Below are 22,336 nucleotides of genomic sequence, written 5' to 3' on the forward strand. Positions count from 1 at the left end.
AAAAAAAAAAAATTACCAAGTCTGCGGTATTTTGTGATAGCAACAAGAACAGGCTAAGATAGAAAGTGATGGTTTCTTTTCCTTGGCTTCCCATACTTTCATCTCTTTCCTGTTAAAAAGAACCCAATAAAAGAGGACACAAACAAATGGAAGAACATACCATGCTCATGGATAGGAAGAATCAATATTGTGAAAATGGCCATACTGCCCAAGGTAATTTACACATTCAATGCCATCCCATCAAGCTACCAATGAGTTTCTTCACAGAATTGGAAAAAACTGCTTTAAAGTTCATATGGAACCAAAAAAGAGCCTGCATTGCCAAGACAATCCTAAGTCAAAAGAACAAAGCTGGAGGCATCATGCTACCTGACTTCAAACTATACTACAAGGCTACAGTAACCAAAAACAGCATGGTACTGGTACCAAAACAGAGATATAGACCAATGGAACAGAACAGAACCCTCAGAAATAATACCATGCATCTACAACCATCTGATCTTTGACAAACCTGAGAAAAACAAGAAATGGGGAAAGGATTCCCTATTTAATAAATGGTGCTGGGAAAATTGGCTAGCCATAAGTAGAAAGCTGAAACTGGATCCTTTCCTTACTCCTTATACGAAAATTAATTCAAGATGGATTAGAGACTTGAATGTTAGACCTAATACCATAAAAACCCTAGAAGAAAACCTAGGTAATACCATTCAGGACATAGACATGGGCAAGGACTTCATGTCTAAAACACCAAAAGCAATGGCAACAAAAGCCAAAATTGACAAATGGGATCTAATTAAACTAAAGAGCTTCTGCACAGCAAAAGAAACTACCATCAGAGTGAACAGGCAACCTACAGAATGGGAGAAAATTTTTGCAATCTACTCATCTGACAAAGGGCTAATATCCAGACCCTACAAAGAACTCAAACGAATTTACAAGAAAAAAACAAACAACCCCATCAAAAAGTGGGCAAAGGATATGAACAGACATTTCTCAAAAAAAGACATTCATACAGCCAACAGACACATGAAAAAATGCTCATCATCACTGGCCATCAGAGAAACGCAAATCAAAACCACAATGAGATACCATCTCACACTAGTTAGAATGGCAATCATTAAAAAGTCAGGAAACAACAGGTGCTGGAGAGGATGTGGAGAAATAGGAACACTTTTACACTGTTGGTGGGATTGTAAACTAGTTCAACCATTATGGAAAACAGTATGGCAATTCCTCAAGGATCTAGAACTAGAAGTACCATATGACCCAGCCATCCCATTACTGGGTATATACCCAAAGGATTATAAATCATGCTGCTATAAAGACACATGCACACTTATGTTTATTGCGGCACTATTCACAATAGCAAAGACTTGGAATCAACGCAAAAGTTCATCAGTGACAGACTGGATTAAGAAAATGTGGCACATATATACCATGGAATACTGTGCAGCCATAAAAAAGGATGATTTTGTGTCCTTTGTAGGGACATGGATGCAGCTGGAAACCATCATTCTCAGCAAACTATCGCAAGAACAGAAAACCAAACATCGCATGTTCTCACTCATAGGTAGGAACTGAACAATGAGATCACTTGGACTCTGGAAGGGGAACATCACACACCAGGGCCTATCATGGGGAGGCGGGGGAGGGATTGCATTGGGAGTTATACCTGATGTAAATGACAAGTTGATGGGTGCTGACGAGTTGATGGGTGCAGCACACCAACATGGCACAAGTATACATATGTAACAAACTTGCACGTTATGCACATGTACCCTAGAACTTAAAGTATAATTAAAAAAAAAAAAAAAAAACCCCTTCAGATATGGGCTGACTGTGCTTTCAGTAAGCTGTTCAGTTTACTGAAATGGCCCAGGGAACCATTTGCTTTAGATGGAAGGACAGTTCATTTTTCTGGTAAAATCTGACCCAGAACATTCGAGACCCAAACTGCCTGGTGCTCTGACCGGGGTTATTGCTGAGGTTTCCAGACATCAAATCCATACTTGGGGTGCTTCAGGTCACCATGGACCCACCATTAGCATGAACATCCTTTGTCAATTGTCTCCAGAAACCAAATTACCTGAAATGGGACAAGAGAAGGCCCTGTATTCCTCCACTTCTCAAGTCCTCACATTGTAAAACTGTCCTGTTATTTACTTAGGGAAAAGTAAAGGGAGTTTTAACATCTGCATGTAAGCTTTATAGTATTAACTGTTGAATTTAAATAATTCTATTTTGCAACAAATAGAACACTGGTTTTGAAAGACCCCCCAAGCTCTTTTTACTGTGTAGTTAATTAAGGGTTTTCTCTCTGATCCTCCTTTCCTGTCTTCCCTTCCTTTTAATTCTCTGGTTTCTTTCCGTAACCCCAAGAGACAGCCACAGGCACTGCTCAAACCATTAATGAGAGATTTGAGACTGGGCAGCTTGAAAGCCTCCAGTGAAAATTTCTAAACTCTACCCCTTGGGGGAAGTGGACTAATTGTCATTTTGTGCATAGGAAAGATTCTGTTTCTCCCTGGAGTCTCACAGGAGCAATGGATTAAGTGTTTTGTTTTTAAATATATTTGAGCCCATGGACTATTACTTTCTAGAGACCTTGTAGCAGATGTATTGAGTTCCCTGACTCACACCCTCTTGCCCTTATCCTGATTTCAGACATGGCTGGCGTGGGCCATTTCCTGTGGGTGTCACCTCATTGCACGGTGGATGCATCTTCCTCTTCGATTGGGGGAACTGTGAAGGAGCTGACAACCCTGGGGCAACCCTTGATAGGTGGGAGATAAGAACCCATGAATGAATACTCCATCTGCCATCCTACACTTCCAGAGGCATTCCACACTCTTATAAGAGGTCCTAGGGGGAAGGACATGTGGGGGCTCCCTCCATGATGCACCCCTGTAATGGCTTTCCTGCCTCCCTAACTCTCTCACCACTCCCTCCATCACTCCTGCTCCCTCCCATATCTTGTCCAAATATTGAAAGCCTCGGGCTCTGCTTTCAAGAGACACAGAACATGACAGAATAGCCAGAGGAGAGAACTGGGCTCATAGAGCCTTGACCATCATTTTGTCATGGAGGATGGTTAAGAAAAAGACTCAGATTCAAATCCCAACTTTGCCTCTTGCAAGCTGTGTGTGTATATCCACAAATTAACTTCTCTGGAGTGAGTAGCAATTAAAAAACATCAAAAGTTACAGATAAAATGATCAGCAAGGGGAGTCATTTCACTCACTAGGATTCATAAGAATGCTGCCTGTATAGAGGACAGCATCTTTTAGCCTTCAAGGGCTAAAGGGACAGAAACTTTAAACTTGAGTCCAGCCATCCAGTGCACACAAAACAGTCATGGCCTGCACTGCTCCTTCAGGTTCCTCCACCTGCCTCGACACTCTCCCAGCCCTACACATGAGGAGGCATGAGGCATATTGTGGCTTGTGGCCTTCATTCTGAACCTTGACCTGTGACCAGTCCTTCCATTTCCATCCTACTCCTGTCACTCCTTTACTTTGTCAATCAGCCAGTGCTTACCCTCACTATACAATTGACCAAAGGGACCATTTACTTTGGAAGGACAACTCCTCTTCTCGGCAAAATCTAATCCAGGATGTTTGCTGCTGAAGTCAACAGTAAATAAACACTGCCTCAGGCATGCACCCATTTCTGTCCTCACCTGACTCCACAGAACCAAGCCTCCATAAAAACCTCACGTTCTACTCTTCAGCACAGCCATACTGTCTCAAGCCACCCTGGGACCACCCCTTCTGTTATAATTTAGCACTGGGTTCCTCACCCTGGCACTGCCCTGACCTCCCTCCTGCTGGATAAGCCCAGCCTCACAAGCAGAACATTGGCAGGGACAGCTGGAGATACGCAGTGCCAAGGTGAGTGCTACATTACAGTGGACAAGAGGATCTCCCCCAACCACACAGTAGTCCGGAAAAAGCAAAAACAGTGGCTGAAGCTTGCACCACTTTTTATTCCAGGGTGTGAGGATAACATCCAGACAAGCATGGGTTGCCTGGGGAGTCACCAGACAGAGAACCCACGGGCTGGAATGCTATTACCCTAGTTTACCAGAATGCTTATCTGTGGCCACCCCTGCACACTCTAGAATTCCCCCATAGCCATAGGACTTTTTCTCTTTTCTCTTAAGGGATCAGAGATAAGGGAATTAACCTGAAATGTACAAGTAGGCAACAAAGTGCTCCCAAAGTGGAGAGTCTGCTATTCCAACTCCAGCCCCCAGAGTCTGACCCATCCTGAGGTGCTCTGCCCACACCTGAAGAGCTATAAACTCAGTCCCACTCACTGCCTTTCATCACTTCCAGGGTTCCATTTCCTCCTCCTTCCCAGCTCCCAGACACTTCCAAGCCAACAGAAACCCTCTGGCTGTTGTTTTGTTTTTCGTTTCTCATTGATTAGCCCAGGTAATAGTCTCAGTATCACCCAAGGCTACTGGAAACCAAATACATACTGAGGTGATTTATCTCAAGAAAGCACATGTGCATGGTTATCCACAACCAGTAGCCCCTGTGCTGGAAACATGGACTGAGAAAGACTATGGGAGAAGGAGATGGGAGACTCAATCAGTCCCAGCCCTTGTCCTCACCCTACCCAGTTAGGCCACTAGACACTGCACTCTGTCCACTTAGGGGGCTGTGAGGCAGCCAAGGAGCATGGCAGGGTGGATGAGCTGAGTCAGAGCACAAAGGCCTTCCCTTCTCTCTGTTCCCCACTCCTCACTCCACAAGGCTTGGCTCAGCTTGGACCCAGGATGGGTATTTCAACAGAGGAAGAGGCAAGCGCCCTAAGTCAAGGGCAAATCCCCTCCACACCTCCCACATCCTTACCCACACTTTCTCCAACCCCTTCCCCTTGCTAAGGTCAGTCCTACTGTATCACACACACACGACACACACACACTTGCATACACACAAACACACATGTCACCAGGACTCCAAATACCCCCTTTGAGCATTGCTCGGCTATGTGCAAAGTCCTCTTCTCCCCACTGTGTAGAGAAATGGGGCTTTCTGTCTCGGTGACGTCTCTCTGCTCTTACCTAGGAAGTCAAAGCTTTCCCTACTCTCATTGCAGGGAGGACAGAGATCAGTCCCCTGTCCTGCTTTCGAACTGCAGTTCCACCAGCCTCTCTGCAGCCAATCTCTCCACTCTTGGTGTCTCTCCTGCAAGCCTACAGGACATTGTCCCATCTTACATGGTTACTTTGTCTGCACTCAGCCCCTGAAGGTGAAGGAGAAGGTCACGGTGCTGAAGCGAGAGTGGCAGGGCCATGTTCACTGCCTTAGCTGTTCCAGAGCTACAGAACCTTTGAGTGAGTCACTTCTCTGGGCCTGGGCTTCTCGCCTGGAGAATTCAGCCTTCCATTCCTTGCTGCATCTCCTACTACACCTTGCTGTGTCTCCCCAGCTCATCCAGGCCGTAGAACCTTCCCCACACTGACTGAAGCCTCAGTGCTGAGACCTTATGCTTTTGGGTCACTGGAGAAGTTGGATCCCCACCATCCCCCACACTGGGATCCCTCCATTGGGCCACTTCAGGTGACATCCTGGCACTGAACTGTGGCCTGGACATGTCCCAAACCCAGGAAGACCTCGTTATCCATTTTCCTTCATCCTCACTCCAGAGTTGCTGAGTTTGGCTAGAAAAACCCTGTGTCTATGTTGCCTGATTCCACTATAAATTCACCCACTAGAACCTGTATGGGGCTCTGGGTAACTCAGACACTCTTCTGTTTGGCCCTGAATCTAAGTTGCACCTAGCCCAGTAACTGGTTCAAATCTCCCCTGGGACCCTGGGATGCCCACCACACACTGCCATAGGAGGGATTCACACCCAATTGCTGCATGAGAGAGGGCTGTGAACCAAATATTAGATGAGAATCACACACCTTGAAGTCAGGAAGGATTTTGGGGGACCCCCATTTCTCAGAAACTGAGGCTCCCAATCTTACTTCCCAGTCAGGGCAGGTTTCGGGCAACGACTCCACCAGGGGACTTACTCCAAGCAGTGATGATGCCACCAGCAAGGATCATGGAGGGCTGGAGAATGGAGACCTCATTTGAATTCTGGCTCTTCCTGTCTTCCTCTAGAAGCCACAGAAGCATTGACACCTGGCTCTGCTTTCTGGAGAACCCAGGCTGAGGGGTGTGCTTCCATAAGAATGCATTCCTTCAGCAGCCCATGGAGGTGGGTGACCTGAGGCTGACGCATGGTAGTACCCACCTTCCAGGGTGGGCAGCCTGGATATAGCACAGATGTCCAGGCAGGGAGAGCTGGTTTTAGAGAGGCCCAGCTCAGGAGCTGCAGGTGGCCCAATTCCATGAGGAAGGAGGGAGGAAACAACTTAGACAGTGGGAAGAGAAGGAGCAGTAGGCAGGGCCAGGCACTGTTCAGCCAGAAGACCCTCCCTGCTCAACATCCAAAATAGTTTTGGAAGTAGGGACATTGAGGAGCTGTAAAAAGTGGTCTCTGAACCAGTGAGAAATGACTGCTCACCTCCAAGTGACTGTATTCCTCTTCCTTTCCATGGAGTTCCTGGAAAGGAGTGGGAACCTGGCTGCAGAAGGCCAGAAGGAGGGAGGTGATGCCCGGGGGGTCTCAGGCAGGTCCCTGGCACCTCCAGAGATCTTCTTGTATTTGTCTTTTATCTACTGCAGGGCCTGGGCCACAAAGGAGGCAAGTCTGCCATGTCACCCTTTCACCCTTTGGCTGCTGAGTCATAGAAATGCCTGGAGGAACCCAAGGAAGAGGCCAGAGCAGCCTGGCTGGGGGTGGTTAGAAAGATTTCAATAGTTAAACCTATCAGGGTTGCCCCACTCTGACCTGGCTGTGGCTCCCCTGTCAGGCCACATTCAAAGGAGTAATTAAAGAGAATGAAATGAAGGAATAATAAGTGGGCAAGATTAAAGTGACCAGCAAAGGGTAGTGAAGCACCAGGAACCAGCAACAGTGATTCCCAGCATGAAGGGCCCAATTGGGGAGCCAGTTGGTGGTTGAGGGGGTGTCAGTGGCCTCACAGGAGCTATAGTCCTTGGTGGACACAGCCACTGCCTTCAGGAAGGGGGCCAGGGAAACATGTGACCTCCCCAGTTCTACCCCTGAGTGAAAGCCTGAAAGCAAGGGAGCCTCCATGATGCAGTGTAGAGGTCAGCCCGGCACCACGCCAGGCAGAGAAGGGTGGGGAGTGGATCTGGAGGGCCAAAAACACATCCAGACCCTGGTCTTGTCCATTACTATAATATTTCTTCCCATGTCTTGAGGATCCCAGAGGTGCATTTATCCCTTCACCATTAACCGTGCCACCTGTTCAGATCCTGGTCTTCCCACTGAAAGACAGCATTCCTGCAACCCAATTTGTTCTTATGTTTAATGAGTAGGTCTCAGCTCTGATGGCACCTCCACCAACCTCACTGGAAGCCATGGTCCTCTGTGGTTCTGTGATGCTTTGCATATGATGTGCCTACCCTGACTTGCCCACCACCCCCACACCCTCAACTCCTCTGCTCTACTCCTTATCTTTTTTATTCTGTACTTACTAACACTACATATAATATGTTTGTTATTTATTACAGTCTCTCCTGACTAGCATGTGAGCTCATAGGGCAGCAAATTTTGTTTCGTTCATTGCTATACCCTAAGCTCCTAGAACAGTGACTGGCACAGAGTGGTAGTCAATAAATGCATCAAATGAATAAACATGTTCTGCCTCACTTTCTGATGAGTGTTCTGCCTTCTGTCTTCCCACCACACTGAAAGACCTGGAGGGAGGTTTGGTCTTATTTATGTCCGTGTTCTCCAGGGTGCCTGGCACAATGCATAGCTTGTAGTAAGATGCACAAATGCTTTTGTAATTGAACTATTCACTCCATAAGGACCCGTCCCCGGGTGGCGTGGAGAGGAGGCGTTGTTGAAGGACTTCCATGAGACCAATGCTGGGGGTCAGCTTGGAAGCCTTGTCTCAGTTCCTCCCTCTGGACTGGTTCAGGACAACACTTATGGGTCACAAGAGGGGTGCTCAGGGCCACAGAAAACCTGAGGACCACTGTTCCCCCTCCACTGGGCTGAGCTTGGGTATGCATGCACAGAGGGTAGTGCCCCCAAATATGACTCAGGACAATACACAGAGCCCTTTCCAAGACAGTCGTGTGTTCACCCCAAGAGGAACTTCAGCTCTGACTCTCTCTTCTAACTGGAACTATGTACAAGATTTGGTATAACTGTTTTCTCTAGGTTCTCAAAGGCCTGTGTGGCCCAGAAAATGTTAAGAAGTACCAGCCTGGAGGACCCCTGGGAGAACCCCAGAATCTTTCCACCGTCACCCACCACCACCTTGCTGAGCCCCCAGTAGGCCCAGATCAGATAATGGAGCACACACAAAGCCTTCTGCAAGGCAGCACACTCACTCCCACCTCCGTGTGTCTGCAACAAGCTCAGGGCAGCTGGCGGTAGAGGCCTCTTCCCACCATGCTGCCCTGGGCTCTACCCTTGACAGACGCTTCCAGACTTGAGGATAAATTTGAGTTTATTTTAGGGGAAAAAAAAAATGCTTAAAGCACAAATTACAGAGAGGAGGAGCTGAGATCCTTCAGAGGCCTGAGCTTCTACTCCTTTCCCTTAAGGTTCCTCCAAAGCAACAGCTCCATAAAATCCTTCAGCTCCCCAGCCCCACACCGAGAACCCCACATGTTGATTGGATCAGCCAAATCTACAACAGTCATGCAGATAAGTCCTAAGGAGAATACTGAAGGGTTTTTCTTCTCCCTCGAGCCTAGCATGAGTAAGTCCCCAAATTTCTAGTCTGGCAGAATGGCAGACCCTGTCTCCAGATCCAAAGAATCACCTAGACACCCCCTCAGGCTCCTGGGCCTGGGACCGCAGCTGCACAGCCACCCCCACTCCCCTCAGAGCCGAGAGGAGAAGCCTGCCACTGCGATGTTCTCCCCGGTGATGTAGCTGGCATCTGGAGAGCACAGGAAGGACACGATTCCTGCACAGTCCTCTGGCTCCCCAATCCTGGATGGAAGGAAGACACAGTGTTAAGCATCTTGTACTCTGATTCTGCTGCTCTGGGGCTCACGGACGATAGGTGGGAGTGGGCTCTATGGGGAACAAGGTGGACGCAACAGGGCTAATTGCACCCTCCAGGGCCATGTGGACTCCAGATTTCAGCAAAAAAGAATTGTCAGATGACAGAGAGGGGTCTGCTCTTGCAATAGACTCAACTGCTCCTGCCCAGCCACACACAGACCACCAAATCTCCAAATCCCACTTGCCTCTGCATCTGAAGATACTCCCTGAGGTACTTGAGGAGAGATTCATTCCCATGTAACTGGGGAAACGGAAGAAATGAAAGAGTCAGTGCTACTAAAACAAGGAGATGGGCAGGGCCCCGGGAAGGCCACCAGGCAGAGCACCTAGGGCAGGTTTGCCCTTCTCAAAAGAAGGAGCATCTTCTCAGGATGGATGGACTGCACCATGGCTGAGTTCAGAGAACAATGAAGACCTCAGTCATAAGCATGCTGACCTAAGGATTCAGTCACCCCTTTATCCCTTAGTCACTGGGCAGGGTTCCCACTTAGCCAGACTGGGAGATGGAGGACACACCCAATCCTCACCACTTTGCTGAAGTCAGTCTTGATTACTCCTGGAACCAGGCAGTTTACCCGGATGTCCTTGGGGGCCAGCTCCAATGCCAGTGTTCTAGTGAGAGCCAGCAGCGCTGTCTTGCTGACATTGTAGACACCCAGCTCCTGGGAGGGGAATTGAAAGAGTGATTAGGATATGGGAGAGTGGGGGAAAGCATTGGTTGGATATCTCACCTACAGGGATCTCACAGGCGCAGCAGCCGTCCCACCCACATGGAGACAAGCTCAGCCCAGGGCAGCAGGAGGATGGTGGGGGTCTGTCTCAGGCATTTTCTCTGTAAGGCTCTGAGGAAGAGGACAAAGTTGCCCTTCACCCTACACCACTGAGGAGCACAAGGACCAAGCACTTACCATTCTTGGAAAATAAGCTGCAACGGAAGAGACCAGGGTGACAGCACCCTTCCTGAGATGAGACAAACACAAGAGAAGCTGAAGCTAAGAGCTTACCACTGATGGTGATACCATCAGGCGGTCACTAAATGATGTAACCCTCACAGAAGCAACACAGGCCCTATTACTATCCCCATCTCAGAGTTCAAGAAACTGAGACTCAGAGAGGTTTAGTACCAGCCAATACATGGCAGAGCTGGGATTCCATCCCTATTTCTCATAAATACAATGTCCATGCTCAGAACCCTTATACTCTGCTTCCTCTCTTGCCGGGTGCTTGAAGGAGAGCGCAGGGTGGATTTGGTGAACAGGCACCCAAGGCTGATGGTGAGTGCCTATCCATGGGCAACCTCTAAGGAGCAGATGGGGTAAGGGAGACCTGAAGTGACGGTCAGGAACTTTCCTTCTACTGAAGACAGCCCCGGCCAGTTCCTAAGGGTGTGTCTGTGAGGAGTACAGTCAGATCTGCAGGACCTAGAACACAGGCAGGGTCCCTGGAGACCAAGCGCGGGCATGAGGAAGGCTTTTTCCTATGGAGAGGAATGGGGCTAACCCTGTCATTGGTTTTAAGTTGGTAAGAACAGAGAGCAGGTAAGGTAACAATGACCAGCCAACAAGGTCAAGGAACTAAAGCATAGCCTTGTACCAAACCTGCTGATGTCAAGGCCAAGGAGACTATGCCTGGGCCCCTGGAATACTGCTCTCATCCTGCAGCCACTGGAATTGGGAATGGCAGCCACACAGAAGGTGAGGCAGGACAAGATAAGGGATGTGGAGATCCCAGAGACACCTCTTCTGTCCTCCACCCACTACCGGCTGTGCTACTGACTCTACTTTGGTGCCCAACTCAGGTCCCCAACTCCCACTGGTCCCCACCTCCACCCTGCAGTACCTCTTCTCCATGTAGGGCAGCAACTGGCTCAGCAGCAAGGCTGGGGACTTCACATTCACATTTAGGATCTGAAATCAGAGCAAAGCATGGATGAGGGCAGAGACATGGTCAACCCAGGTCCTGATCTCATAAGACGCTTGGAGCCCTGTAATTTGTGCAGCAGACCCAATTTGTGGGCAGGTAAGAGAAACTAATCCCCCTTCTGACTAGTGCAAGAGGTATTTCCAATTTGCTAATGGTTTCATAGGCAGGCAGGCTAAGTCACAGGCCTGTGAGCAGAGCCCTGAAAACGTGAATTGTTCAGGACTGACACGAGGAATGAAATGTTCAGGCCTTTCAAAGAAAATGGGGACTGGGGGCAGTGGGTCATGTCTGTAATCTCAGCACTTTAGGAGACCAAGGTGGGAGGATTACTCAAGGTCAAAAGTTCAAGACCAGCCTGAGCAACATAGTGAGACCCTGTCTCTACAAGAAATTTTTTAAATAATTGGCCTGGTGTGGTGGTGCACACCTGTAATCCTAGCTACTCAGGAGGCTGAGGCGGGAGGATCCCTTAAGCCCAGGAGTTTGAAGCTGCAGTGCGCCATGATCATGCTATTGCACTCCAGCCTGGGTGGCAGAGTGAGATCCTGTCTCTTAAAAAAAACAGCAACAACAAACTGTAAGCAGAGGCCTCTGGAGAAAGACTGAAGACAGTCTGATGGAGCGGAAGCAGGTGCTAGAAGCAAGGGAGATTTCTGGAACAGTCTTTTTTGTCTCTCTGAGCTTTCATTTGCTTGTGCTCTCACCTTGTCCCCATAGAATTTAAGGCATACTCACAATGCAACAGCATAAAACAAATCAAATAGGTACAATGTGTGAAGAAATGGAGAAAAGGAAAAATCAGTGCAGAAAAATAAGAAAAAGCAAGAGTGAGGTTGGTACCTACAGTTCACAGCATGTGATAAGGACTGAGCATTTACTCTATTATTTGGTTACCAAAACGCAGGCTGTGAAGGCCTACACACACCAGATTGTCGCAGACTTGGCTCTGAGCTTTCCTGCAGCCAATACAAACAGGGAGACAAAACAGAATTGCCATTCTGGGAGCTAGATGTCTATGCTGATCCTGCTTGTGACTAAAGTCTGAATCCAGGCTAAGCCACACAGGTCCTGACACTCTGGAGGATCTGTCTGGTGGGTCTGGGAACAGGGGAGAAGTGAGAGAGGAAGTGGCAAGGAAAGATGCAGAGGCAGAGCCTGGGAGCTAAGGCAGAGCACCAGGTGGGACTGACATGGCACCAGGAACCCCTCCTGCAGGGATCTATCCTGATTCAGGTCATCTGCATCCTGCGTCTCTAGGGAATGAGACTGCACACCTGCAACTGACCAGGACTGTTCAATGTTTTTTCCACTCCCTGATCTCATGCCCACTCAATCCCTTGGATGTGGGCGGGGGAAATACTTAAGCTGAATGTTGCTGTGACCCATTTGACGACACGTTACCAGTGTGGGGGATGACCCCCCATGACTGCAAGAAGTGACCCAGATGTCAGAAGAGGGTACCTCCCTGAGGTCCCTAATAAGAAGGAATTGAGGATTAGGCTAGCTGTAAGGGTTTTCTGGACAAAATAGACCCCAACCAGCCCACAGGATATCTGTCCAAAACTCCATGTGCATCAGGCTGAGTGATGGGCTGAGGTAAGGCCCCTCCTAGACTCAGGAACAAAACCTATGCCAAAGAAAAGGTGAGACTCCCTCCCTTGATGAAGAAAACTGCCCCATTAGAAAGTAGGAGAGAGTAGCTCTGTGTGCCAAGTAGTCCTGAGCAGAGAACTACCCATGAGCCTGAAAGAGGGTGCACGCTGGAGTCACTGGGTAAGGAGAAGGATGGAGGTGATGTGGTTTTGGTGGTTTAAAAGATTAGAGGTTTCCCTAATGGTGAAACCTGCTAGAGAGAAGGGGGGGTCTACCTGGAGATGGCCTCAAAACTGGCTCAAAAATAAGATGAATGGTAGGGAATTCTCCTTACAGGACACCTACTGAAAACTGCATTTAGTTGAAAGCAGAGCATCTGGTAAATTCTAAACTCATTTTGTGACAATTTCACCTCCGAGGTGATGGCAGATGTGATCGGGGATGAGTCATCAATGATTTCTGTCCAGTGGTACAGAATCGCTCACTGAAGGCCAAGTCCTTGGAGAACAGGGGAGAATCCGAGAAAGTAAGGTCAGATCGTTGGCATCTGCCCTCAGCTTCAGGAGGGAAGACTGCAAACAGTTTCGAGAAAAAGAGTCATGATCCTGTGAACTGAGACACTAAACAGGAAAATGATTCAGGAGGGTTAGGAGACTGTCAGCAATAAAATCCCAGCTATAAACTCACAAATGATCCTTTGGAGGCATTAAGAATATAGCTAAAGAGCCTGGGGAAGCAGCTCAGCAGGGGCTGCAGGGAGCTCAAATTTCAGATCATCTCTGAGGATGTAGCCAAGGGCACCCAGCCAAGGGCAGATAGAAGGGAGGGGCCAGCCTGAAGATGATGTTGGCAAATGAGAGTGCAGGAGCTAAGGAAGGCAGAACACACTAAGGCCAGAAGGCAGGAAACACTTTGACCCAGTGCTTAGGGCAGAGTGGGGAATGCTCACAATGGCAGAAAGAATGAGATTCATCACCATGCATTCTGACAGAGAGAACAGGGAACAAAACATGAGAGTGAAAGGAACATAAGTCATTGGGGAACAATTAGGCCCAAGATGGGCTTCAAGGCATTTTACAAGGTCTCTCCCAGTCCCTTGTGGACCAGGTGGCAGAATCCTTAAATGGACTGGCAGCAGGCTGGGATGTCTAATCCCCTGGAATGCTGATGGCTGGATCTGGTCCTGACAGCAAGTTCTTGTAGACTCAATGAGGAGCCCCCTTCCAGGAGAGAGTGCGTCTCCGCAAGAGGCACAGGTCACCAAAGAAAAACACAGGACCTGTATCTTCCTCTACAAAAGGGTGCAACACACAGAAATGCTTGACTTTTACAGAGAGACTCTGACTAACCATTCACAGCTGTATCCCTAGAGCCTGGAATGGTGGTGCCTGGCACACAGCAATAAATATCTGCTGAATGATTAAATGCAAAAGGGATGAGAAGAGAAAAGAAAGTGGAAAGTGTAGGGGCCAGATTTAAGAATCAACAAGCCGGAAAGTAGCATCCGGGCACATTTTGGGAGACAGCTAGCCAGGCAGGACTACCACCCAGGGCCTGCTTCTCCAATAACCTCTGGAGGGAAACAGAGAGTCTTGGTGGGCACAGGCATGCTGGAGCCCAGTGCAGAGCTGGCACCGGGACCTCAGCCGCCTCCCGGGGGCAGGCCTCTCACCTTGTCCCAGATCTGCTCACTGGTCCCCAGAGTGCTCCCCACCAGAGGGTTGACCCCTGCACAGCACACCAGGAAGTCGATGCCCCCACAGTGCTCCAGGGCCTGCGGAGAGGACTTGGGTGAGTGTGGAGATGGCCTAAGGAGGGCTCTCCCTCCCAGGGCAGTCCAGATCATAGGGCCTTTAGGCAAAGCTTGCAGAGCAGATGCTTCAGCCAGAAATGGTTACAAGGCTCCTGCGAAAACCAAACTCTCCTGAAGGAAAGTGACCTAGGTGTCCCAAGGGCAGGCTCCTGGGGCCAGGCACCGAGAGAGGAAGGTCACTCTGGGGACCTCCCTCACCCCTTCAGACTCTTCCTCCACAATGATTCTCCCAGGGCCTGGGGGTGGGGTGAGGGTCCGCTCACAAACAGGCCACTTTCCCGAGGGAACTTCTGGGCAGCAAGGTCAGCCTGGGCACAGTCATGGTCTCAGGACACATTCTAGGCCCCCTCCCAGGTCTGAGCAGTGAAGGAAAGGTTCTGCATTTTCCCCTCTCTGTGTCCTTCCACCACCTGCCCCCTCACTGTGGCCACCAGCCGCTCCCGGTCCTCAGCCTTCCCCACGTGGCACACGATGCCCGCCACGCTCAGTCCCTCCCTCTGCAGCTGGGCCGCAGCCCGGTCCACGTTCTGCTGCTTCCGGCTGCTGATGACCACGTGGGCCCCGTCCTGGGCTAGACGCCGTGCGATGGCAAAGCCGATCCTGGATGCAGAAATGGAGGGCACAAGTCAGCCTCAGCCTCTCCCCACTGTCCTTCCTCTACCCAGTTCTGGAAATCAGCAAATAAAGGTGGGTCTTGCTTTGAAACTCTGAGTCCTTGTGGAAGCCACAAGGACCCTGTGAGGGGTCAGGACCCATGGGCAATCCAGCACTTACCCACTGGTAGACCCTGTGACCACAGCTACCCGTTCAGCTAGGATGCCCTTCCGGTCTATCCCAGTGCTGCTCATCCTCACAGAAAGCCTAGCACAGGGATGAAACCAGCCCCGGTGGCCCCGGGCCACTGCTGGCAGCATGGTGGTTGGTGTCTGCGATGCTTCCTGCTGAATCAGGCCTAGGGCAAATAATCAGTTTCACTTATCACTGATGCCTCAGTGAGCATGAAGGTAATCTACCCTCCTCCTTCCTCCAGACAGTCAAGGCCAGCAACAGAGAGTGGCAGAGAGTCAGGCTGGTTAGGGTAAATTTCAAACATGAACCTCAGGTCAGGAAAGCAATCCATGAACACTCCTAAGCTATAAAACTGGGGAAATTATTCACAAATTAAAATGTGAGACTCAACATTCGGTAGACAAGGGTGATTTTTGCATAGCAAACATTGAGCACTGGCAATGTGTCAGGCACTGGGCAGTAGAGGTGGGGACACCCTAGTAAACCACAGACTCAGCCCTGAACCCCACCCATGCAGCTTCCCAGTTAAATGAGGATGCCAGGCACCAACAAATAATTATGCCAGTAATTAACTGCTTCTGTGTCTGGAATTGGTGGGTTCTTGCTCTCGCTGACTTCAAGAATGAAGCCGCGGACCCTTGCGGTGAATGTTACAGTTCTTAAAGATGGTGTGTTCAGAGTTGTTCATTCCTCCTGGTGGGTTCATGGTCTTGCTGGCTTCAGGAGTGAAGTTGCAGATCTTCGCAGTAACTGTTAACAGCTCTTAAAGGCGGTGCATCTGGAGTTGTTCATTACTTCCGGTGCGTTCATGGTCTCTCTGGCCTCAGGAGGAAAGTTGCAGACCTTTGCGTTGAGTGTTACAGCTCTTAAAGGCAGCGCGGACCCAAAGAGTGAGCAGCAGCAAAATGTATTGCAAAGAGGGAAAGAACAAAACTTCCACAGAGTGGAAAGGGACTCCAGTGGGTTGCCACTGCTGGCTCAGGTGGCCTGCTTTTATTCCCTTATCTGGCCCCACCCACATCCTGCTGATCGGTCCATTTTACAGAGACCTGATTGGTCCATTTTACAGAGAGCTGATTGGTCTGTTTTACAGAGAGCTGATTGGTCCGTTTTGACAGAATGCTGATTGGTGCATTTACAAACCTTTAGCTAGACACAGAGTGCTGATTGGTGTGTTTACAATCCTCTAGCTAGATACAAAAGTTGTCCAAGTCCCCACCCTATTAGCTAGACACAGAGTGCTGCACCCTTGCCTCTCCTCCTAGACCACAAGGAGGACCAAGAAAAATTGGATTTAGTGGCCCTTATTGATGCATTCTCAAAAACCTGTTAGAGTCCTAAGCATTCTCCTGTTAGTATTGGGACCTTACCCATGTCCTATAACCATGTTATGCCCCAAAAATGAATTGTAGGGCCATACCCTGAGGGAGGAAAGAGATCTCCAGGGTTGGAAGAGTGACACCTTTTGTCCTCACTTATATGAAAAGGAAGGATACAATTTCTGAGATTCCCCATATCCTAGTTTCAGGAATAGCTTTTGTTAGGCCTGTTTGTCTGAGGAGGGATCCTAAAATCCCAGATAGTCCCCCCTACCATGGGGCTTTGGGCAAAAATTATATCTTTCTGATTGGTGAGCCCAGATGCCTAAAGAAGGTAACAGAGTCCTGAAATTTATACTAGAAATCATTCTTATAGGAGAAACTAGAAAAGCACCAGAGACAGGGAGTGGTTTTTTAGAAGCGGGACTAGCCTTGGAGAAGAGAGGCAAGAGGAAGTATGTCTGGCAGGCATTAGGACCCAGGGGACAAGGGTCAGGATAGATAGGACAGATGGGCGAGTCTCACTTGAGCGACATGCCTTTAAGAATTCCACTCGTGGCCACAGGGTCAACCAACTTGTTGGGACCCCAGAGCTGAATGGCTTTCCTCTCTGTCGACCTTCAGCTCAGCCCAGAAGTACAGGAAAAGCAGAAGCTGCTTCCAGGCAAACCAACGTTCCCAACTCCGAAGAGTTGGGGGTTATTAGAGAGCCCTTTCCCAGAAGGCCTGACACCCATGTCTTTAGTCCAGCGGCCGCACTAGTCGCTTTTAACTGGCCGACAGGTGCCCGGTAGTTAGCCCCCAAACTCTAAGGAAAAATAGGACAGAACAGGAAGTGAAAGGGGTCTGATGGTACTCACCACTTGGTGATAGTCTCCCAGCTTGGTGATAGGCGATGGTCTCACCACTTGGTGATAATCTCACCGCTTGGCGATAGGTGATAGCCCCTTTGTGGTCACCAAAATGTGTTTGGAATTGGTGGGTTCTTGGTCTTGCTGACTTCAAGAATGAAGCCGTGGACTCTCAGGTGAGTGTTACAGTTCTCAAAGATGGTGTGTCCGGACTTGTTCGTTCCTCCTGTCCAGAGTTGTTCGTTCCTCCCAGTGGGTTTGTGGTCTTGCTGGCTTCAGGAGTGAAGCTGCAGACCTTCACAGTAACTGTTACAGCTCTTAAAGGCGGCACATCTGGAGTTGTTCATTCCTTCCAGTGGGTTTGTGGTCTTGCTGGGCTCAGGAGTGAAGTTGCAGACCTTCGCAGTGAGAGTTTCAGCTCTTAAAAGCGGCACGGACCCAAAGACTGAGCAGCAGCAAGATTTATTGTGAGGAGCGAAAGAACAAAGCTTCCACAGCATGGAAGGGGACTCGAGTGGGTTGCCACTGCTGGCTCAGGTGGCCTGCTTTTATTCCCTTATGTGGCCCCACCCACATCCTGCTGATGGGTCCATTTTATAGAGACCTGATTGGTCCATTTTACAGAGAGCTGATTGGTCTGTTTTACAGAGAGCTGATTGGTCCATTTTGACAGAGTGCTGATTGGTGCATTTACAATCCTTTAGCTAGACACATAAGTTCTCCAAGTCCCCACCAGATTAGCTAGACACAGAGTGCTGATTGGTGCATTTACAAACCTTTAACTAGACACAGAGTGCTGATTGGTGCGTTTACAAACCTTTAGCTAGACAGAAAAGTTCTCTAGGTCCCCACCTGACCCAGAAGCCCAGCCAATTTCACCTCTCAATGGCACTCTCCATGGGACTTTGCAGCACCTAGCCAGGGCATTCCAGCAGCCCAGAGGGAGCTCATCCCCCGATCAAGCCCAGCAGGTGCCAGCCTGTGCTGGTTCTGGGTGAGTGCAGGGCTGAGCCCATGCCCACCCGGAACCCACACTGGCCCGTGAGTGCCATGCGCAGCCCCAGCTCCTGCCCACACCTCTCCCTCCACACCTCCCCATGAGCAGAAGGAGCCAGCTCCAACCTCGGCCAGCCCCAGAGGGGACCCCACAGCACAGCAGTGGGCTGAAGGGCTCCTTGAACATGGCCAGAGTGAACACCGAGGTGGAGAGTGAGTGACGGCTGCTGGCACGTTGTTACCTTTCACTTCTAGCTGAAAAAGCAAAACCAACGGAAACTCTCATTCACTGCTGGATACAGGGTAAGTACAATTGAAAGGTAACAATGTACTAGGAGCCCTCACTCTCAGTGCTTCCTCAGCCTTGGTGTCCACTCTGGCAGCACTTGAGGAGCCCTTTAGCCCACCACTGCACTGTGGGAGCCCCTCTCTGGGCTGGCCAAGGCTAGAGCCAGCTCCCTCTGCTTGTGGGGAGGTGTGGAGGGAGAGGCATGGGCGGGAACTGGGGCTGCATGCAGTGCTCACAGACCAGTGCGAGTTCCTGCAGGTGCGGGCTCAGCAGGCCCCACACTCAGAGCAGCCAGCCGGCACTGCTGGTCCAGGGCAGTGAGGGGCTTAGCAGCTGGGCCAGCAGCTGCCGTGGGTTCACTGGGTCCCCTAGCAGTGCCAGCCTGCCCCTTGCTCCACGGCACTCGGTCTCATCAACTGCCCAGAGGCTGAGGAGTATGGGTGCATGGCGTGGGACTGGTGGGCAGCTCCACCTGTGGCCCTGGCACAGGATCCACTAGGTGAAGCCAGCTGGGCTCCTGAGTCTAGTAGGGACTTGGAGGACTCTTGTGTCTAACTAGGGGGTTGTGAATGTGCCAATCAGCACTCTGTGTCTAGCTCAGAGTTTGTGGATACACCAGTCAGCACTCTGCGTCTGGCTCAAGGTTTGTGAATACACCAATCAGTGCTCTGTGTCTGGTTGACCTAGTGGGGACTTGGAGAACTTTTGTGTCTAGCACTCTGTGTCTAGCTCAGGGTTTGTAAATACACCAACCAGCACTCTGTGTCTAGTTCAGGGTTTGTAAATACACCAGTCACTACTCTGTATCTAGTTAACCTAGTGGAGACTTGGAGAACTTTTATGTCTAGCTAGAGGATTGTAAATGCACCAGTCAGCACTCTGTGTCTATCTCAGGGATTGTAAATGCACTAATCAGCACTCTGACAAAATGGACCAGTCAGCTCTCTGTAAAATGGACCAATCAGCTCTCTGTAAAACGGACCAATCAGCTCTCTGTAAAATGGACCAATCAGCAGGATGTGGGTGGGGTCAGATAAGGGAATAAAAGCAGGCTGCCCAGCCAGCCAGCAGCAACTGTCTCGGGTCCCCTTCCACACTGGTGGAAGCTTTGTTCTTTTGCTCTTTGCAATAAATCTTGCTGCTGATCACTCTTTGGATCCATGCTGCCTTTATGAGCTGTAACACTCACCACGAAGGTCTGCAGCTTCACTCCTGAAGCCAGCGAGACCACAAACCCACCCACCGGGAGGAACGAACAACTCCAGACGCACCACCTTTAAAAGCTGTAACACTCACCATGAAGGTCTGCAGCTTCACTCTTGTCAGAGACCACGAACCTACCAGAAGGAAGAAGCTCCAGACACACCTGGACATCTAAAGGAACAGACTCTGGACTACCATCTTTAAGAACTGTAACACTCACCGCAAGGGTCCGTGGCTTCATTCTTGAAGTCAGTGAGACCAAGAACCCACCAATTCTGGACACATAATCACTTCAGGAAATGATTTGGCGTTATATGGAGAAGTTGAAAATATAGATCTCTGACTCTGTAGAGGGAACTAGCATCCTACAGAAGGGAGGTCATGTGTGCACCAAGACACTGTACACACACGTTCACAGAAGCCTGCTTAGAATGTTCCAAACTGGAAACAAGTCTGTATTAGTTTGTTTTCACACTGCGATAAAGAACTACCTGAGGCCAGGCACGGTAGCTCACACCTGTAATCCCAGTACTCTGAGAGGCCAAGGTGGGCATATCCCTTGAGCTCAGGAGTTTGAGACCAGCCTGGGCAACATGGTGAAATCCTGTCTCTACAAAAATTAGCTAAGTGTGGTGGTGTGCACCTGTAGTCAACTACTCAGGAGCCTAAGATGGGATGATTGCTTGAGCCCAGGAGGTCAAGGCTGCAGTGAGCTGAGATTGCACACCATGCTCCAGCCTGGGAGACAGGGCAAGACCCTCGCTAAAAAAAAAAAAAAAAAAAAAAAAAAAAAAAAAAAAAAAAACACCCTACCTGAGACTGGGTAATTTATAAAGAAACAAGGTTTAATTGACTCACAATTCCACAGGCTGCACAGGAAGCAAGGCTTGGAAGGCCTCAGGAAACTTACAATTAGGGTAGAAGGTGAAGTGAAGCAGGCAGGTCTTACACAGCTGGAGCAGAGCAAAGCAGGAGGTGCTACACGCTTTTAACAACCAGATCTCATGTGAACTCACTGACTATCACAAGAACAGCAAGGGGGAAATCTAACCCCCATGATCCAATCACCTTCCACTAGGCCCCCTCCTCCAACAATGGAGATTACAATTCGACACGAGATTTGGGCAGGGACACATACCTAAACCATATCAAAGTCTATATGCCTATTAATGGTGGAACGCATAAACAAATCATGTTGCATTTCTATAATGGAATACTGTACAATAATGAAAATGAATGAACTGAAGTCACACTGAACAACATAAAGGAATCTAAAAAAATATATTGTTGGTCCCAGAGCAAGATGGCTGAATAGGAGCAGCTCCAGCCTCCAGCTCCCAGCATGAGCAACACAGAGGACGGGTGATTTCTGCATTTTCAACTGAGGTACCGGGTTCATCTCACTGGGGAGTGCCGGACAATCAGTGCTGGTCAGCTGGTGCAGCCTGACCAGCGAGAGCTGAAGCAGGGCGAGCCATCGCCTCACCTGGGAAGTACAAGGGGAAAGGGAATCCCTTTTCCTAGCCAAGGGAAACTGAGACACACAACACCTGGAAAATCGGGTAGCTCCCTCCCTAATACTGCACTTTACCAAGGGTCTTAGCAAATGGCACACCAGGAGATTATATGCCACACCTGGATGGGAGGGTTCCACGCCCACAGAGCCTCCCTCCTTGCTAGCACAGCAGTCTGAGATCTAACTGCAAGGTGGCAGCGAGGCTGGGGGAGGGGTGCCCGCCATTGCTGAGGCTTAAGTAGGTAAACAAAGCTGCCAGGAAGCTCGAACTGGGTGGAGCCCACCGCAGCTCAAGGGGGCCTGCCTGTCTCTGTAGACTCCACCTCTGGGGACAGGGCATAGCTAAACAAAAAGCAGCAGAAACCTCAGCAGAGGTAAAGGATCCTGTCTGGCAGCTTTGAAGAGAGCAGTGGATCTCCCAGCATGGAGTTTGAGATCTGAGAATGGACAGACTGCCTGCTCAAGTGGGTCCCTGACCCCTGAGTAGCCTAAGTGGGAGACATCCCCCACTAGGTGCAGACCAACACCTCATACCTCGCTTAGTGGGGTACACCCCTGAGACAAAGCTTCCAGAGCAAGAATCAGACAGCAACACTCGCTGTTCAGCAGTATTCTGTCTTCTGCAGTCTCTGTTGCTGATACCCAGACAAACAAGGTCTGGAGTGGACCTCAAGCAATCTCCAACAGACCTACAGCTGAGGGTCCTGACTGTTAGAAGGAAAACTGACAAACAGAAAGGACACCCACACCAAAACCCCATCAGTTCGTCACCGTCATCAAAGACCAACGGCAGATAAAACCACAAAGATGGGAAAAAAGCAGGGCAGAAAAGCTGGAAATTCAAAAAATCAGAGCACATCTCCCCCTCCAAAGGAACACACCTCATCGCCAGCAACGGATCAAAGCTGGACAGAGAATGACTTT

General features: G+C 49.6%; 1 protein-coding gene across 2 annotated transcripts; it reads right to left on the reverse strand.

Annotated features, from left to right (window-relative positions):
* Positions 1–8,536: 8,536 nt before the first annotated feature.
* Positions 8,537–18,424, reverse strand: LOC126958829 (dehydrogenase/reductase SDR family member 2, mitochondrial). 2 transcript variants are annotated; one of them, XM_050797535.1, is made up of 8 exons: positions 15,224–18,424; positions 14,872–15,049; positions 14,309–14,410; positions 10,960–11,027; positions 10,029–10,080; positions 9,648–9,782; positions 9,306–9,361; positions 8,537–9,045 (listed from the first exon to the last, which is right to left on the reverse strand). In XM_050797535.1, exons 1-8 carry the CDS (start codon positions 15,361–15,363, stop codon positions 8,934–8,936), a joined length of 843 nt encoding a protein of 280 aa, XP_050653492.1. In that variant the 5' UTR covers positions 15,364–18,424; the 3' UTR covers positions 8,537–8,933. The 2 variants fall into 2 exon arrangements, with proteins under 2 accessions (XP_050653492.1, XP_050653491.1); XM_050797534.1 differs by having other exon boundaries at positions 8,885–9,045; positions 9,637–9,782.
* Between the last annotated feature and the right edge of the window lie 3,912 nt (positions 18,425–22,336).

The sequence above is a fragment of the Macaca thibetana genome, chromosome 7 (assembly GCF_024542745.1).
Source record: "Macaca thibetana thibetana isolate TM-01 chromosome 7, ASM2454274v1, whole genome shotgun sequence".
NCBI lineage: Eukaryota > Metazoa > Chordata > Mammalia > Primates > Cercopithecidae > Macaca > Macaca thibetana.

Coding starts and splice junctions, on each gene's coding strand:
- LOC126958829 (XM_050797534.1), bottom strand. CDS start 15,363: ATGCTGCCAGCAGTGGCCCGGGGCCACCGGGGCTGGTTTCATCCCTGT. Junction 14,411..14,871: donor GGGAGCGGCTGGTGGCCACA/GTGAGGGGGCAG, acceptor TCCTCTCCGCAG/GCCCTGGAGCACTGTGGGGG. Junction 11,028..14,308: donor GTGAGCAGATCTGGGACAAG/GTGAGAGGCCTG, acceptor CTCTGATTTCAG/ATCCTAAATGTGAATGTGAA.